At 41.7% G+C, this 18,171-nt stretch overlaps 1 protein-coding gene across 2 annotated transcripts in view; it reads left to right on the top strand.

Annotated features, from left to right (window-relative positions):
- Positions 1-18,171, top strand: part of arap2 (ArfGAP with RhoGAP domain, ankyrin repeat and PH domain 2) — a 99,272-nt gene that overhangs the window by 21,694 nt on the left and 59,407 nt on the right. For both annotated transcript variants that reach the window (XM_029526211.1, XM_029526212.1), the window contains exons 9-10: positions 3,369-3,562; positions 12,251-12,357. In XM_029526211.1, the coding sequence (XP_029382071.1) occupies positions 3,369-3,562; positions 12,251-12,357 (301 nt within the window). The remainder of the gene's footprint in view (positions 1-3,368; positions 3,563-12,250; positions 12,358-18,171) is intronic.

The following is an 18,171-nucleotide window of genomic DNA, read 5'->3' as shown; positions in this document are numbered from 1 at the left end:
CGCCAGATTTAGTTGTCAATCTGATTTTTATTGCCAATCAGAATTACACCTGTCTGATGTTATAGTCTGTAAAATGGCAGCAGACAGCCCATGGTGCATGACAACAGAGTAAATAAATATAATTTAAATGTTGCGGGGTGAATATTCTATTTGTTGTTGTTGTATGTGTATCTTTTTCTGGCATTAGATGATTGAAATGAAAGGAAACAGAGCAAATAGTCACCATCCATCTGCTTTGTGTGCGTTTTTTTTTTTTTCTCCTTTGTCTTTTTTCCGCTTCTTTTTTTATTTCCGTTGATGGAGACTGCGTGGGTGGCTCCTTAGATCTCTGAGCGCCAAGTGGACCTGGCTCTCCTCTCATCCACTTTGGATGAGGACTATCTGCCTCCCTCCTCGTCTCTCTTCACGTAAAGTGGAACGGTCTTTCAAATACATGGCTATGTATATATCTCTTAACAAATCTGGATGTGGCGGCTGGGCATCACCGGCTGAGGGGGCCTGTATATTAATTTTATATGCATGCAGAGGTGAGGGCTTGTTTGCATGTTTGCACACTTGAGTAAAAATAATTTTGGCAAGCAGGCTGGAGGTTCATGTGTGAGACTGTGTGCGCAAACAAACAAAAATGTACACGCAAATATATGCAAGACAAAGTCAGGCACACAAGTCAGATGCCCACATGCTATCACACAGGCATATGGGCATACCACTGTCTCTTCTTCCCTCTCTCTCTCTCTCTCTCTCTCCAAGTTCTCTCCATCCTCCCACCTCTTTCCTCACTCCAGCCCTCCCTCCCCGGCTCAGATTGACAGCTGGGGCGAAAAAGGAGAGAGGAAGGGAGAGAGGAGGCCCTGAATAAGTGAACAGACAAATAAGTGAGTGCAGGACAGGTAATGGAACTCAGAAAAAGCAGGGCGGGAGCGGAACAGTAAAGCCGAGTGATGTAAAGAGCCGTCTATAATTGAGAAGGCTATTCATTATTGATACCAGCTCTTTGTAAATTCATAAGAATCTTGGGGGGGGGGTCAGTCTGACCAGAGTCCAGCTTTGGACTAGGCAGCCGATACGGTACGGGAGGTGGGTCGCGTGTTTGAATCGGGATGCCCAGAGAGGAAGAACTTCTCGTCAGAAGTGGAGTGGATGGTGGATATGTTTGCGTGCAAGGTCAGAGAGAGGGCAAACTCGTCTGCAAAGCCTGCAGGAGGGTCAGAAGGTCACAGTCAAGAGGCTAATTAAGGTCAATTTGGTGACGTTGTCATGCTGTCAGTGTCTGCAAAAAGACTGACAGGTCACCGAGAAGCCCCCCACACACACACACACACACACACACACACCTCTTCCTCTGTCACTCTCCAGGGGGAGTGTGCTGAGGACGTACCAGCAGGTCACACAGGGTAACACGCTGAAGCCAGGAGGGACAAGAAAAAACCGAGGTTTTCTTTCCGTTTGTACTTCTGAATACTTTATCCAAACAGACTTGCCGTGAATTAATTGCACAACAAACAACAACAACAACAACAACAACAACAAGAAACGAGCCCAGAACACATTACTCAAAATAATAGATAATGCGAGGAAACTGAAGTGACCATGTAAAGGCTTCTATTTTCAGCACACGTTTCCACGGACATCATGTTCTGTGTTCATAATATCCTCCATCCTATTCATATTCATGGATATCCAAAAATACTTTTCCCGGGAAGAGGGTCAGGTGACGGCCCTGTCTGACCACCAGAAGTTCAGTTGTTCTGAGCATCACTTTGTCAGTTTGTGCATTTCAGAGAAGTTTCTGTCATTCTGTCAGAGAATCACTTTTTTTTTTTTTTTTTTTTTTGGGGGGGTGTTTGTTGTTGAGTGACGAGTCGATAGCTGCACTGGTTTTGAATAGAAGTGCATTTGCCTTTCAAAAACTTTGGTCCTTTTATGATTTCTTTTTTTTGTTTCTCAGAATCGCAGGTCCATCCCAGCTGATGGCTTTACTTTTCATATCAGTTTACAGAGTTTCACTTCTTTTCCTGTCTTCTGCTGAACCGATACCACAGTGGTTGCTGCTGCGAACCTGTGATGTGTGTGTGTTTACTTTTGGTTTCTCTTGTGTTTCCACTTTGCTGGCTTTGATAGCACAATGTCTTGGGCGGTAAGGGAATGGGCTTTACAGCACTCTCTTCAAGTCCTCTTTTATGTCAGTTTGACAAGTTGCAGGGGAGGATTTCTGAGAGGCCTTTTGAGTGTACATTGTTTGAATGTTAACCCTGCTGGGAACATGTTACATTGCACTACAATTGAGCCATTTAGCTGTGTGGGAATCCAGGGTGATTTACAACAGCGGAGAGATTCAGTGACCTGCTCAAGGACAAATAGTTTTTGAAGACACAGGACACGTGTGGTCGTGGTTTAAACCCCGTTGCCTGAGCTGTGATTGTCCAATCATAGCCTAGAAACCCCTGCTAAGTGCTGCAGACCTGTCAAAGTTTTGCTGAATTTGGAGCTGGAGTAGTAATACTGTAGACAAAAAACCGTGAAAATCATCAAATCTTAAAAACGTAAATATAAAATAAGTCAAATATTTGTTAATGTATCTCTGTTCATCTCTGTATCTCTGTTCAGCTGCCAACAGCTGCCAACATAATATATAATATTACATATGTAGCAATTAGGTGCATGTTTACCAACTCAACCAACTTCTTCTTTTAAGTCCGGACGTCAGCTGCCATTGAACCAAAAGCCATACAGATGTGGCAACAGTTGGCAAGAGCGCTTGGCTAATGTCGATTGCTCAAACAACACAGTTTCACATTTGTGACCCATCTGGTCCTCCAAACTAAAATGAACTATTTAGCGCCATGCACTTGCCCCTTTGACTTTGATATCAGAAGTATCAGAGTTAGACGTTTTTTGTTTTTACTTGCATTTTTTAAATTCTGTGTTGTTCATGAGTAAAATGATGCCCACCGCATCTTGCTTGAGGCTTGCAGATCTGAGAAGCAGCTATCCATATCTCCAGCGCCAGGCTTTTCAGGATATTCTTTTTCCAGGGGATGAGTTAATTTTCAGCAATCGTGGCTTATCCAATTACTATTCTTTTAAACTGGAATTCCCTGTATTATTGTGCAGTGTAGGTTTAGCAGCCAACAAGCCAAAGTAACTCAGCGAAAGGACGGCAAAAATGATAAATTAACACTAGAATTGAAAGACTTTAAGATGCTCTGATCTCTCTTTGTCATTTTTTTTTTTTTTTTTCTGCCAGACTTGTCTGGGCTTCTTCTCCTCCTGCTTTTACTCTTGTGCGCACTCTCGCTCACATATTCATTCACCGTCTACCTTCTCTTTTTCCCCTTTCTGTCGGTCACTCATCCACATGTTCACAGGGGAGCGTCAGGAGTGGATGGAAATTCTTCAGACGCCCGCTCGCCTCCCCGCCTACAGCTCCCAGAAGCCCTCCGACAGCCTCTCCCACCCCTCCTCTACAAACAAACGAGGCTTGCTGGAACTCCGTGGTTACAAAAGCAGAGTGCTGGTGTCCCTGATGGGGAGTAAAGTCAGGCTGTGCAAAACAAAACAGGTACTTCTAACACCAATGGGACTTCCTCTCTGCAGGATGACAGCTTCCTGTTTGAAAAAGGCATATAATAATCACAGCCTATTTGAAGCAGATGAGGTGGAGCTGGAGAGATTTCCAAAAAAAGTAAATGCATATTTTTGAAAATGCTTAAGGGTTTACTGAGATACAGTATTTCGTACCCAGTCGATACAGTGGCATGGTGGCGCACAGGAATAAGCAGCAGCAGCAGCCAACCTATTTTGTGACTTTATTAGTCAGACACACATAGCCATGAAGGTGTTGGACAGTTTGGAGAGCAGAATGAGTGTGTAATGAATATGTAGTTCCCCTCAGTGCCAGATTAGCCCACAGAGCACCTGAAGTAAAAACCTTTATTCAAACCCCTTCTAGTGGTAATTTCGTCTATGTCAGTTTCTTTATACAAGACGGACTGACAAGACAAATAAAGATGTCTGCCAAACGTGTCTCTTCAACCCAAAGTAGGCCCAACATTCTCCTGTAATTCGCCCAAGTGATCTCATAGTTGGATCATTACAGCTGTTAAGTGACCCGTGGAGTGAGACGGAGCCCTCACGTTAATTTGAGTCACAGTGGTTGTGCCCCTTTTTCATTTTTAGAATAGTAAAGTTGTTTTACCATTTTCCAGGAACAGCCTTTTTGTAGCCGACTGAATGAATGAGACGAATTTGACCGTCTCCGTTTTTTTCTTAAACTATCTGGAGCTTTAATATCCCCCCATGTATGAAATGAATGAGGTGATGTCGAAAGATGCCTTTTTAGTGGATTTATACAGAAGTTTGTTTTTTTTGTTTTTTTTTTTGGTCATAAATAGAGTGGATTGTGATAACGTTTGTATTTTAGTATGATTTGCTTCCACTAATTACTTTTGATTGACACTTTTGCATCTGTTGTGGAAAAATTTCTGCAAAGCCTTTAAAGAGTGAGACAAAGGAGATTGATGTGAAAGGGAGAAAAGAGAGAACTGATGCGTTGCCTGCTGAAATTCATAAAGTTAAGTATTGACCATCTGCCCATACGCGAGTGCGGCTGCTATTGATGGCTGTCACTGTGCTGCTACATCCTGGACATGAGCTGAAATCCTCGCTTGTCTGTGTGCGACTGCAGTTTCATCTGACTGAAGCTGAGCTGTCAGAAGCAGACAGGTGTCACGATGTTATTAGTATGCGAGGATCCTCCGACTGCAGCGCCCCGTCCATTCGCAACTTTATGCAAATACCGGGTGCAACGCAGCAAGACGGGGAGGGAGAAAGTAGCAAGCAGCAAGTTTGTTTTGAAAATACGAGACGTTCATACTGTTCAAAGATGACGGCAGCACAGAATTTAGTTTACAAGGACAAACATATTTACCACCAACTCTCACGTTGAATGGAAGACCTGGAGTCAGTCCAACATGTAAAAGGGGCCCTCCACAAACAATTGCATTTTTCACGTTAACACTGATCATCACTGAATTTTAGATATTGAATATTTGCACACAACTTATCGACTTTAATGAGTGAATACATTACAGAAGGAGAGCACCAACTTGTTTTGGGATGCACGCTTCGTTTTTGTTTGCTTTTTTTTTTTTTTCCCTCCCCCTGTATTTTCTGCATTTAATTATATTTCAGCATATTTTCCTCCCCTGTTAAATTTTGTTAAATAAACAAATTAAGTATTCACAAACATTATTTGTCTAAATATACCCTGCGGAGTTGGTGAATATTTATGCAGGAAGTTTTTTTTTGACTATTAATCATGTTATTTCCTATATTATTTAAAGAAAGAGTCGAAGCTACTCCAGTGACTTCCTGAAATTTGCAGCGTTCCTGCTTTAGATGCCAAATTTGTTTCTGAGTAACCTCTAAAAGAGGTTAGTTTGCTCTAAACTTCCTGGTAAGCCCGTGGGTTGAAATCCTCACCTTCTCCTTCAGCAAATATTGACAGTGCTGCACCTGCATTAAAAACTTTGCAACTTTATTCCCACTGCCGCTGACTTCATGCGTACTTAATAATCCCCGAAACTGTGCAGTATCTTTTAATAGTATACTCTTAACTCGTCTTCTCATGTACTAAACACATTTAGTCTTCAAATAACTGTTCCTAATCTAATATTTCACTTTCCAAGATATTGTTGACCGGAGAGATGGATCTGAAAAGCATGACTGGTTAGTAGTGAGTATTAAGCAGGGTGACCTTGTATTGATCAAAATCCAAACACCTCGGTCTCGCAGCCATCTCTGCCAGTCTTTCCATCACCACACGTAATACAGTGTTTTGTTTTTTTTTAAAGATTCTCGTTGAGCATGAGAGGAAAAAACTGATGTCATGCTCACATTTGTGCTTTTGGTACCATCATTAGCATAGCTTAGCTTAAAAACAGTGAAGAGCCTAGCCAACATTGGTTGGAGGTTTTCGCACTTTTCAATTTCGGATAAAGTCAGACTCCATGTGTTTTCCAAATGCTTTCACTCCTTGTTGAGACATCAGCACAGAGTAAACAAATGCGTAAAAGTAAATGTGATTTTTAGAGGTTGCGTCATTATGAGACAAGTTTTCGTTTTTTAAATCGTCAGCTTTTCCCGACAGTAATGTAACTCGTTTGCCCCCTTCACACCAGCTGAGCCGTCCCACTCCCGTTAAGTAAATTAAGTAGTTAAAGAGCTTTTATATACTGCTGAAGTGTGAAGTGTCAGCATGCTCAGTTGGGTGTTCTCATTGTCGGATGGGGTCAATAAAACAGGTGAAGTCCTGAGTATTATTATCTGCTGAGAATATATTCTTCCAGACTAAAACATTTGTTTTAATGACTTGGATCTCCTTTTAGCTGTGAAGACTTCAAAGATTTTCCTTTACTCATTGTTTCCTTTTGAATCTTTATTTCAATTTTTTTATTTGCTGTCAGTCCAATTAAGCCCTGATAGTCCCTGTTCATGTTTAGAGACTGTTCCTGTCTGTTCCTGCCCCAGCAACAGGATGTATAATCTGAGAAAGATACCTCACAGCAGTGATACTATTTCTTAAAAGGCTTCACACGTATTTGTGCGCATATTTGATAATGCTGCATGCATTCAGCTCATTTCCATCCCTCCTTGGCTTTCATTTCGTTTTGCTCACTCTTGTAGTTTTGTTGTTTGCCTTTCATTATTTTCTTCATTAAGGTGAACAAACATCTTTGTTAGAATTCTCTTTTGGGTATCACTCCATGTCAGCACATTTCCACTTCCTTGATCTGAGACAGTGAGAGTAAAGGAGGCAAAGGGAGAATCTGAGAGAGAACAAATTAATTGTATTATTTCAGCTTACAAGCTAAATCCCCGACATAAATGCAGCAGCAGCAGCGGCAGTGGCGGCCATGCGCGATCTGACAAAAGAGGAAAAGACAGAAACAAAGAGATAGAAGTAGAGAAATGAAGTGAGAGGGATGGAGGAAGCGCTTTGGCGCAAGGGTCGCATGACTGAGAAACGAGTGTTGGTGGGTTATAAGAAAAGGAGAGAGTGATGGAGAGCAAGAGGGAGGTAGACCGTTGCCCCGTTCAAGTTCAGTGGAGTGGAGTATTTAATCTAACATGATGAACGAGCTATTGGAAACATCATCCTCCCAACTCCTCCTTCACCACCCCTACCCCATTTCTCACGGGCTGTAAGCCCCGTGATGGAGCTGTGTTTAAGGTCATTTAAACATTAAGGTAAAAGAAAGTCACGCGGTGCACAAAATGTGTGTCTCTCTCTCTCTCTCTCACACACACACACACACACACACATTTGCAGGGAGAATGATCTCCTTGCCGTGGGTTGCATAGGCAGATTGTTACACCAAGAGCAAATTGTTCCATGTCTTATCATCTCATACATCACAAGCGCTATCTAGTTTGTCTTCACTCCAGTAGCTGATTGATTGTTTGTTGGATCATTGTATTTCTTGCTGTCATCTTGTATTTAAAGCAGTTCCTACAAGTGTACTTGAACCCTTTCTGTTTTTTTTTTTTCCCCACAATGAAATCTTGATGACTGGCTGAACAAAACATTGCAAATATAATTTTCTCGTGCTTTAATTCCTACTTAGCCACAGTTACACATACAGGACGGCCTTCTCCGGTTGGAAAAGGTATTCAGAGTATACAATAACAGTGACACAGAGGATTTAATTAATCTCTGCTTTAATTAAATCTTGTCTCATTTGCTTCTCTCAAGATCTCCTTTGTAGCAATTAACATCATCCCAAGACTGCAAGGCCGTTTTGTAAAATTTGTGACACAAGACTGACTTAGCTTCCAATCGAAGCCCTCATGTTGTAATGAGTTTTGTTTCTTTTTGCATGCCTAATACAACTCAAAGAGCAAATTAAATATGCTCTAGCTGTAATTTTCAATGTGATGGATGAAGTATTTTTATTTAATTTTTTTTCATCCCTTTGGAGGCAGCACCACAGGCTGGAAATGCTAACACACTAACCAGGGGCTCAGGGGATAGAGCGGGTCGTCTGCTAATCGGAAGGTCAGGGCTTCATTTAGTGCCCAATGCACAATGAGCCTCTGCAACACACTGAACCCTAAACGGCCCCTGATGCATCATCGATATAATGTGTAGAGTGGGTGAATGTGACTTGTGTTGTAAAATGATTTTGTGGTTGATGGTGGAAAATACAATAACTGCAGTCCATTTACCTTTTTAACAGGAAAACCATAAACTTTGTTCCACTGGTATAACTTGCTAGCATACTATTAATTTAATATTTAGCACTAAGCACTGCTGTGGCAAAATCACCAAAAAACTGTGGAATTTGACCCCTTTGCGACTCAAAAATTCATGTCGGTCCATATGATATGATGAGTTGCTGTATTTCAGGCCCTCCCAAAGTCGCGGACAGACTGGCTGACACTGACGTCCCCAGAGCTCGAGGTGCTGGTACAGCTAAAAAAATATTTATTAGTGCATCGTTAAATATGAAATAGGCCGTTCAAATTTTTATCCCAACCTGTACGAGTGATTCTGGTCTCATCTTGTTGCCGATGTGCTTTAAATTGAGTCATTCGGGATTAGAGACCCAACTTACTCTCCCAAATCTCCTTTTCAAATCAACTCAACTCACCAGAAGCAAGTCAGACTCATGCAGCCTTTACAGCTACAGTAAACTTTTCGGAAACATTTTTGACCAAATGTGACTTTCAGACCCGTGAAGTGATTTCCTTCTTAGCTGTGAATCAAATAAAAGTTGCTTTCTGCTCAGGTCTATCCTAAGTGCATTTTTCACTTTGTGTTCTTTTTGTATATACATTAATTTGCCTATTTCCTCATGTCTTTTATCCACAACCATTGCCCATGGCTCCTCACTCTCCTTGGCCTCTCAGTGTCGCTGGCTGATGTGTAAAATAAAAGTCCTTTGTCTCCACGGTATGTGCTCTTTTAAACTCACCTTGCTCTCTGTCAGACGGTCATACCCTGCATGCTTTTAGAGCAGTTTAAGTGGTTGAGTGGACATGGAATTGGAGATAGAAGTTGAGGCTGCTTCTACTTGTCTGGCTTCTTTTAGAGCAGCTTAGCCCTGCGGAGTGACTGACTCACACAATAAGAGATTGGAAAGCTTTGAAAGACTGTATTTTCGGACGCATGACAAGAATTTTCAGAATAAGCTTTGCTTAGCTCTTATCAGGATGAGGTTATTCATTATAGGTAAGAATAAAATGCTTTTTCTCTGTCACCTTGCAGGAATTTGGGGTATTTACTTAATTTGAGTTGAGAATTTGTGGTTCTGCGATGCTTTCTGTAATATGGTTTGTGGTGGTGGGGGGGGGGGGGGGGGGGGTAGCCAAGTGAAATGGGAAAAAAGCGTCAGACATGTGTACAAGCATTTGCAGTGGGGCTTTCCCTCTCTGCCATGTAAGTACCTGCCCCTCAGCAGTTGTAATTGGGTGGGATATTTTTACCTTTAATGCCTTTCCTTCCTCTTTCCATCCTTGGTGAATTAATTGGAGAGGGCAGGAGGCCACGGCTCATATTGGGTAGGTAACGAGTGGCGAGGGCTGGACGGCCGCTATCATCCAGCACTCTAATTGGCTGCCTGAGAGGGATGAGGGTCATTAGGCATAGGTGACTGCTTTGACCTCCCGGCACAGTCTATTGCCTGTACATACGGGCGGGAAGGCGTACCATTTCGGTGTGAGATGAAGCAACACTATCCAAAATCCATTGAAACCGTTTGTCCTTAAATGTTCTAAATTCCTGCCATGTGTTGCCTTGAGGTCCATGGCTCAACCGAGTGGTTGACGAGAACGAGCTTCGAATGAGGTTCCTGTAAGCGCAGCTCTCTCATTATCGCGTCATGCGTCTTCAAACCTCAGAACATACTGAACTTAAAAGAGCAATGACTGTACACAGCTATAATTGCCAGGATAGAGAGGCAAGTTTCTGCTGCACTGGAAACCCTCACATCAAAACTTCTAGCTCAATTAGGACGCGGCCACACAGTGAATTCCGTTGCCTCACTCGGGCTGTCTTGCTCTTTTCTTTTGTATCTCCAATGTCATCTTCCTGCTCAGAGAGTGTCAATTACTCATAGCACCTCGTAGGATCCCTCCACACCAGCTCTATTTCCTTAGTCTCAGCATCATTGTCCATAAATGTTGGGGAAAATGGTGAAAAACTCAGTTAGCAACTTTCCTCTTAATTTGAAGTCGACTAATTGGTGATGGTCAAATGATGAATTTGACAACATTAGCCCCAGTTGAACCTACCCACACAACGCTAAAAAGACCAGACTGTGGTGTGCAACACTTTGAGGGGACTTTCTCCTTTTTGTTGTAATCTGCAAAATTTGGCTGATCTGAGAAGTTTTGTTGCTAATTAGCGAAGAGTTGTGCAACGGATCTGGCAACTTCTTCCCCTCATACATAAACACGCTGCTTTGCACCGCTACAAAACAATAGGCCGTGCATTCCCAAAAAAATGTGCCCAGTCAACAAAGATGGAGTTGATTCATCTCCTTTGTCTTTGTTTGGCGTAATTAGTGTTAAATTGTTTTACAGCTAGCGCCGAAAGCACACATGCTTTCGAGCTGGCACAGCGTGGCGGCATTTAGCGCTCCTCGCGAAAGGCTGTATTTTTGTGATTTCGCTGTGGAGTACTGGAACAGATCCTGCTTTGTTTTGGCTCTACACACACACACACACACACACACACACACACACACACACACACACACACATTAACATACATAGACACTTTCTTTTCTGCAAACTGCTCAGCTGACCCCCTCACTCGTCTCACCCACTCTCACCGAGGATTATCAAGACCTTCTGTCACGTATACTTTCTTATTCCCTTTCCTTTCTGTTCTCGCTGCCTCCCTCTCCCCCACTCTTAGACTCGTGTCTTAAGCTTTGTCCAAGTGCCACAGGAATGGAGCAAAGCGCACATTTTTCGATATTGTAATGTCGAATGCCTACAGCTATACACTATAGAAAATGGTCTAAACTGCTCCGGGTGTTGAGGCTGTAGCCGACACACGAGGGCTGTGGTGTGATGCTGAGTTACAGTGAAGCGCAGGAAAACTGTGCCTCTGCAGCTACCCCCTATTTTTGAAATGGGCCTGTGAAAACACGGTGGCTGAAAGCGGGAGTTGGTTGAGATTCCCCAGACGCAGCTTTTGCCTTTTGCAGAGCTCCGCTGATTCACGCAGGTACACACAAACACACACGCAGGCACGCAAACGCAACGCACGCTAGTGCCTTTCCATCACACTCTGTGTCTCTTCAGTGCTCACACATGCGCACGTCATGCGCAATCTGTGTTTGTGCGTCATCGTTGAGAAGGAGAAAAAGCTGATGACATTTGATAGTGTGATTGGTCTGTCACATACTATTTTCAGGAGGCCTCTGTCACACGTCCTGCTCCATATCCAGTTACGTTCCCAAAAAGTCCACAGGAAGGACTGAGACTGACTGCGTCCCTGAGGTGACTGAAGGTCTTCTTCAGTGTTTGCGACGCCAGATGGCATTCAAGCTTACCCCCCCCTTCGAGACACCACGACCTGTTGATCCATTCTTAATAGGGAGGGCCTTTAATTTGGCCGAAAAGGGCTCGAGTTGGAGTCGTCTAACCTTAGCAAGCTGTGTTTGTGGATTGAACAGTTTCTAAATTCATTTCTGACAAGCTAAGCTACTACTACTACATACTATAGAGCCCCAAAACGGGCACCACGCCTCATTAAACTCTATAAGTGAAATGCCCAGGTATTTCTTCGGGCATTGCCACGATTAAACCCATCTACAAAGTGAATTCGATTCATTTCGGTTTCAGTTTCTTTGTGTTGGTCTTCTCACACATGAGGAAAAGGATCACCGTGCTCTCCAAAGTTTAAAATAAGCCCACAAACACTGCAAAAGCTCACAAGAACAAACATAAATATGAGGCGCCGTTGTGACTTAATGGTTTTCTGTTTACTGGACTTATTTTTAAGCAGTACTTGAACAATAAGACTCAATCACGAGTCTCCACCTCCACAGTTAAAAGACAGGCATCAGGGTGGTATCAATCTTTTCATCTTACCCGTAGTAAGGAAGCAAATAGGCTATTTTTTTATGGGAACGAAAGAGAGTGAGCAGTTGTTGATGTGAAGTTGCTACAACCACCTCACACTTCATTACAGTTACATTTATGGATCTCCGTCTCCTTGTTTGTGTTTTTCCAGGACTATAAAGCAGGACTGGCTATTGCTGAAGTAGAACTGACTGCTGCCAATATTAGAGACGTGGACCGGAGGGGCTTTGAAGTCAACACACCTTTCAAGAACTTCTGGTACGTGTGCACACCATTTCTTGTGTGTGTCTGTGTGTGGAGTGATTTCTGCAAAAAATTTCCGTGAAGTATGCCGTCTCTTTTCATGTACGCTCTGTTCCATCGCGCAGCTTTTTCATGAACACACACACTATTTCTTATTACCTTTTTTTTTTTTTTTTAAGATGAATGTTAAAGTGAAAGGATCTCTCACCTTGAATACAGACCGCTCAGAATGATATCTTCTACGGGTTGGCATTGCAGTACACGTACGCATTCGTTTAAATCTTTAAACAGGAAGCAGCAGGACGTCCAGACTGGATTTGTGTTCTCCTCTAAAACAAATCTCGCTGTATTATCAAGTTATCTCATCCATATAGTTCCGGGAATATCCGTCACATATCCTAAGCCTCTTGCTTCACCATATTTTAATCCCAATCATATCTCATATAACATCTGAATTCTTGGCTAAATGGTGACGGCAGGTACTTTGGTTAATCGGTTCTCACTTAAAGTCTCATCGTGCGATAAGAGTTTAGGTACTTGTGCTGAAGGAATACTCATTAATTGTCGTCATATCAGATTTGTTCTTTTTGTCTTTTTCCATCATCAGAGCATTTACTCTCACCTGGCATAGCTGTAGAATGGATTTAAACCACAACAGTTTTTGAAGGCCTGAAAATGCTAATTAATGCAATCTATAGCAAACAGTGATTCACTGATTTGTTCGTTCTATCTGATTTACTCTCTGTGCTTCTGTATTATAGAGTGAAATTTGCTCCTTATCTGATGAACACACACACACACAAAGGATTGTCATGCTGCTTTTAAACCCAGAGTAATACAATCCTAAATAACAGATTGAAGGCTGCTGTCTGAATAATTTGCAACAGGTCGCATTACATACCAACCCCAGTTGTGCTCACAACTTTTGACCGTAATCATTCATGCTTTTGGAAAGAAAGGAGAAATCAAGTGGTGCTAAAACAGTCAATCGATTAGTCAATCACCAAACATGAATGAACAACTGCTTTGATATGAGATTCTGACACTTTTATTAAATTTTCTTAAGCCAGTAAAGACAAAAATAATTTGTTAGCTGGTACGAACAGCGAGGCGATAAAGTTGAATTTTATCTTCAGGTGTGAAAATGTCAACAATATTGCAAAAAAAAAAAAAGAAAAGAAAAAAAGAAGCTACATATAATTATTAGAAATTATCCAGTGAAATTCACGCTTCTCGTCAGATAGCTGAACATGTGTAGCCTTTATAATACAAAGATAAAGTGTACTTTCATCTCAGAAAGTTGTGAGCTAATGAGCAGACATGACGTTCAGTTAAAACTCAGCTCTAATGAGACAAAGCTTGTTTTCAATGTTTGCTTGTTTTCTCTGGATTTTAGCTGCACTTTCCTTCAGTCATGTCAAATCTGGCACCCAGCGCCCGCCTCGCAGACTTATTGGCCATTACTGTACTCATGCTGCATGTGAGCAGACTTCTCAACAAAAATCACTTGTTATTGATCAGGACTTTTTTTTTTTATTTTATTTTTTTTTTATGAAGCCTCCCCAGGGGCATGTGGAGCTTCGTGCAGGTATCTCTGCCCCCACAGGGCATAAAGCCTTCCAGGCGACTCAGGCCCCCAAGGGCCTCCAATCAATGAGCGCACTGCTTGTTTGTGCTGTAATGGCCCATTTAGAATACAACCGTCACAGCTGCCTGGACAAAGCATGGCTTGTTTATTTTAATGCACTTGTTTGTTATCTTCTTTTCTTTCTTTCTTTTTTAACCTCTTCCTGTTTTTTTTTTTTTTTGTCCATTGCCTTGTGTAAAGCCCCCCCATTCCCTGTCTGCGGTATGTCCGATCGATCTGTTTGTGTCAGCCATCTTAATGGTCCCACGGTTTGGCAGCTTTGTTAATATGCTGGATGTAATTGCCATTTTTTGTGATACAAAAAAAAAAAAAGAGGTAGAATTAAAATGAGCTCAGGTCTCCCGAATTGTGGTGATTGCTGCAAGATTTTGATTGTGTGTGTGTGTGTGTGTGTGTGTGTGTGTATCAAATCGATTGGTAGGCCTGGGAGCGTTCTCCTACCTGCTCAAGGTGAGGATTAGTGAAAAACTCATCTAATCACTTTAAGCTGTGGAGACTCACTTTGGCTTTTCCATTGTTTTGCTGCAGTTAAATGGACAGAGCGCTCGGTCCGCTGTGGTTGATACAATCGCACACTTTTATGAGGAGAAAGAATGACAATGAGGCGGAGAGGAGATATTACCAGGCTAAGTCACTCAAGTTTAGATGGAAAAAAAACAAAAAACAAAACAAACAACAACCCCAAACTGTTTTACTCTTCATCAGAAAACACTTTTACGACAGTAAAGCTGCAGATAATGCCTAGCTCAAGGGCGCATTGGAGAAAATCCATGTTTGTCTGATTTGTTTATTTAAACTTTGAGAAAGTTTCACTTTTTTTTTACCCCCTTCAACAAAAAACTGTTTCCCAATGAAAAATTGAGACAGCAAGGTCTTTCGATTATTTTTGAGCATTAGTTTCGGGGGGGGGGTGTTTTCTGTTGAACCATGGCACACAAAACCCCAAAGCTACTGTGTATTCTGCATTGGTAGATTTTTACTAATTTAAGTCTTGGTGCCTTATATCTTACCTTTTTTACATTTTGAACATCTAGTCATAAACCCATGTGTGCATTGAGAGAGTTGAAGCTGATCGTAAATTTCTGCCATGAGCGGCAAGACTTTTTCCTTCGACATCTGATGAGCAGGACAAAACTTTCAGTGCAGTTCTGACGCAGATTGAGCTCACCTCCATTTAGATTCATGTGTAGTCACACGCAGCCTCCCCATTGTTTTGTATCAACCCTATGATTCTCCAAGTCGCTGTAGTTGGCAACATTGTTGTGCGGCAGCCTGCAAAAATATTGGATGCTACTCTGCTCTTCGCGAATTTGGTTCGTCCACAACTCTCAGAAATGTTTTTCAGATCTGCCTTTGGAGAAAATTTGGAAGGATTTTGGAGGATCTTGGAAATCTGTTTATACACTGAATTTACATAATAATTTCTTAATACTTTGTTTTGCTTTCTCATGCCTTCTTGAAAACCACTTTAGGTAGACTAAACCACATTTTTGGTGAAGTTTTTCCTGAGAGATTCTTCCTCTTACCTTCCAGTCCCAACTTGTTTACTTCTTGTCTTAATAATTTATTCCAGATCCCTCTTTTTCCATGAACCTTGATTTTTTTTTTTTTTTTGTTAACCTATTTCTGTTTTTATTTTCCTGCTTCCAAAGTGAAGCAAGAACTTTATGAATAAGCACTGGTTATTGTCATTTAAAAAGTGGAATCTAATTTTTAGATATATTTGACGGTGTTACACGAGCTAAATGTAAATTGTGGCTTTTCAAAGTGCACCACAGCTTTTCATGTCAAGGTCAGTATAGAGGCCGTATTGATTATGCTCATATCCAAGCCCTTCATTCTTTCAATAATGAATGCTGTGGGGAACGACGAGGTGTCATGAAAGAAATATTGATGCTCTTCTACTTGAACTGATTAGAGTTTTGTTTATTTTTTTTTTTAAATTCTATTTCGCAATATAAACCTCTTATGTTTGACTTTCGTCAGTACGTTACGCATGCATGCAAAATGAGCCATATTCTCGTTCATCATTCATGAGGAAGGATTGCATGGATTCCCTCACTTATATGTGCTATGTAGGGTAGCAAAGCATAAACGCCTTACACAGCAAATAGGATAAAAGACAGGGCTCTCCATAACTGAGAATATCAAAAGAATACTTCAATACGAAATTGGATTACCACATTTAACTGTAATTTTACATTTACAAAAAAAATACATTTTAATGAGTAGGGACTAATACTAGGCCCTCGGGTGAATGGGAAACCCTGAAGATGACTATAAAAAGCCGTTTTTCCCAGCCTATGACCGTAAAGGTCATGCAGGCAAATTGGAATTGGATGTTGCATATATTTCTCTCATGTCTGTGTGTTAAATATGGAGGTACTGCAAGGAGATGGGCAGCTTAGTTTAGCATTAAGACCAGAGACTTCAAAACATCTGGTAAGATCATCTCAGTTGTATCAATCTGCTCATCCATCAGCAAAACTTCAAAAAGCACATTTCATAAAATAAATACATAGTTTTTTTGACTTAATAGAGACTGGGTGCTTGCAAGATGTTCCAGGTCTTTGATTTGCTTTTTTTCATTGCAGTCGAAGTTTAGTTTCAGGTTTTATTGCTTTCCTTTTGACTGTGATTAAAGGCAGATAGGGAGATGATCGAAGCGTTAAGCCTGTGGTTGTGAGGATGAGTGAAAAGTGCAATTTCAATGAAAAATTGCGCTTGCAAAACAGCTTAGCCATCAGTGAATTCATAAACATCGCAAAGGCAACAATTTCATTATTCTTAGGCTGTAAAACAGTAATGTTACTTCTTCTTCTTTGCTATGACGTTTTAGTGGTTCTGTAGGGTCCGTCTAGAGTTCGAGTTCAAGTTTTCCTCCTTACCGCCTCTCCTGAAAACTGCACAGGTGTTCCCTCCGCATCTGCAACTGAGCAGCCAGGGAACCTCAACATACAGTACACTGCTGTCCCTCTGTGGTTTTGGAGGCCATGCTGTAGTTCAGCAGACGATGTGTGCAGTCATCTCTTTAGACCGCAGAGGGAAGGGGGGAGGGGCTGGGCAGAGGCTGTCTGGCACAGCACAACTGAACCCAATCAACCTATTGATCTCTGCTGGGTTACTTGGGTGAAGCTGGCCTGGTGCACATTCTCAGCTCAAGGCAAACCCCACCCAAACCCCCCACCCCTAAAAAAAAAAAAAATCAGCAAACTCCTCACACATCCCCCTCCTCCTTCTTGTCTTCTGTCTTACTTTGCACCGGTCGCCAGGTTTCCATGGAAACCAGTGGTCCCATTTCTCCATACTAAGTGCCTCTTTCACTCAAGCTAGGACTCTCTCTCGCTCTTCCTCTCAGTTTTATATATCTGTCGATCTTTGTTGTTCTCACTGTCTCTCGTCCTGTCTCTTGTGTGTGCTCACTTAAACTCACACTGACCCACATATCGCTTGTTTCAGACACGTTCCATTTTCCTCTGATACAGCCATCTAATTTTGAGTTACTCAGTACATTCACTGACTTCACCAAAATACAGTCGCACTTGCACAAACTTGTCATGTCTGTCCCTACGTGGGAGAGAGAGAGAGAGAGAGAGAGAGAGAGAGAGAGAGAGAGAGAGAGAGAGAGAGAGAGAGAGAGAGAGAGAGAGAGAGAGAGAGAGAGAGAGAGAGAGAGAGAGAGAGAGAGAGAGAGAGAGAGAGAGAGAGAGAGAGAGAGAGAGAGAGAGAGAGAGAGAGAGAGAGAGAGAGAGATCTCTTGACTGTAGAAAACTAACAAGTGAGACCTGCTGTAGATGGATTGAATAACAAGTGATTGACTAAATGTGTGCAAGACCTCTCGCACACACACACACACACACACACAAAGGTATGTTTTGTTCATATATGAACACAACATACATGAATCATGTCATGCCCCTATAGTTATAAGATTCTTAAAGCATTTTAACTCCCAATCTTCCAGCCCTGTTGCGGATGTATAATTTGGTAATAAGATAATCACAAGTTTCAAATCATTCCAACCATCTTAGCCTAATTAAAGCAAATGGCAATAATAATATATAATAGTGATTTAGCAATATTCACACCTGAAAGTATGTATTACACCTGCCATTCATCTGGAGTTGGATGCAGTTTATTAAAATCGAAGCCTATTAGTTTGTTTTTGTTTTTTTGTTTTT

Source organism: Echeneis naucrates, chromosome 18, assembly GCF_900963305.1.
Source record: "Echeneis naucrates chromosome 18, fEcheNa1.1, whole genome shotgun sequence".
Classification (NCBI taxonomy): domain Eukaryota; kingdom Metazoa; phylum Chordata; class Actinopteri; order Carangiformes; family Echeneidae; genus Echeneis; species Echeneis naucrates.
This window is presented reverse-complemented; position numbering and strand designations above follow the sequence as displayed.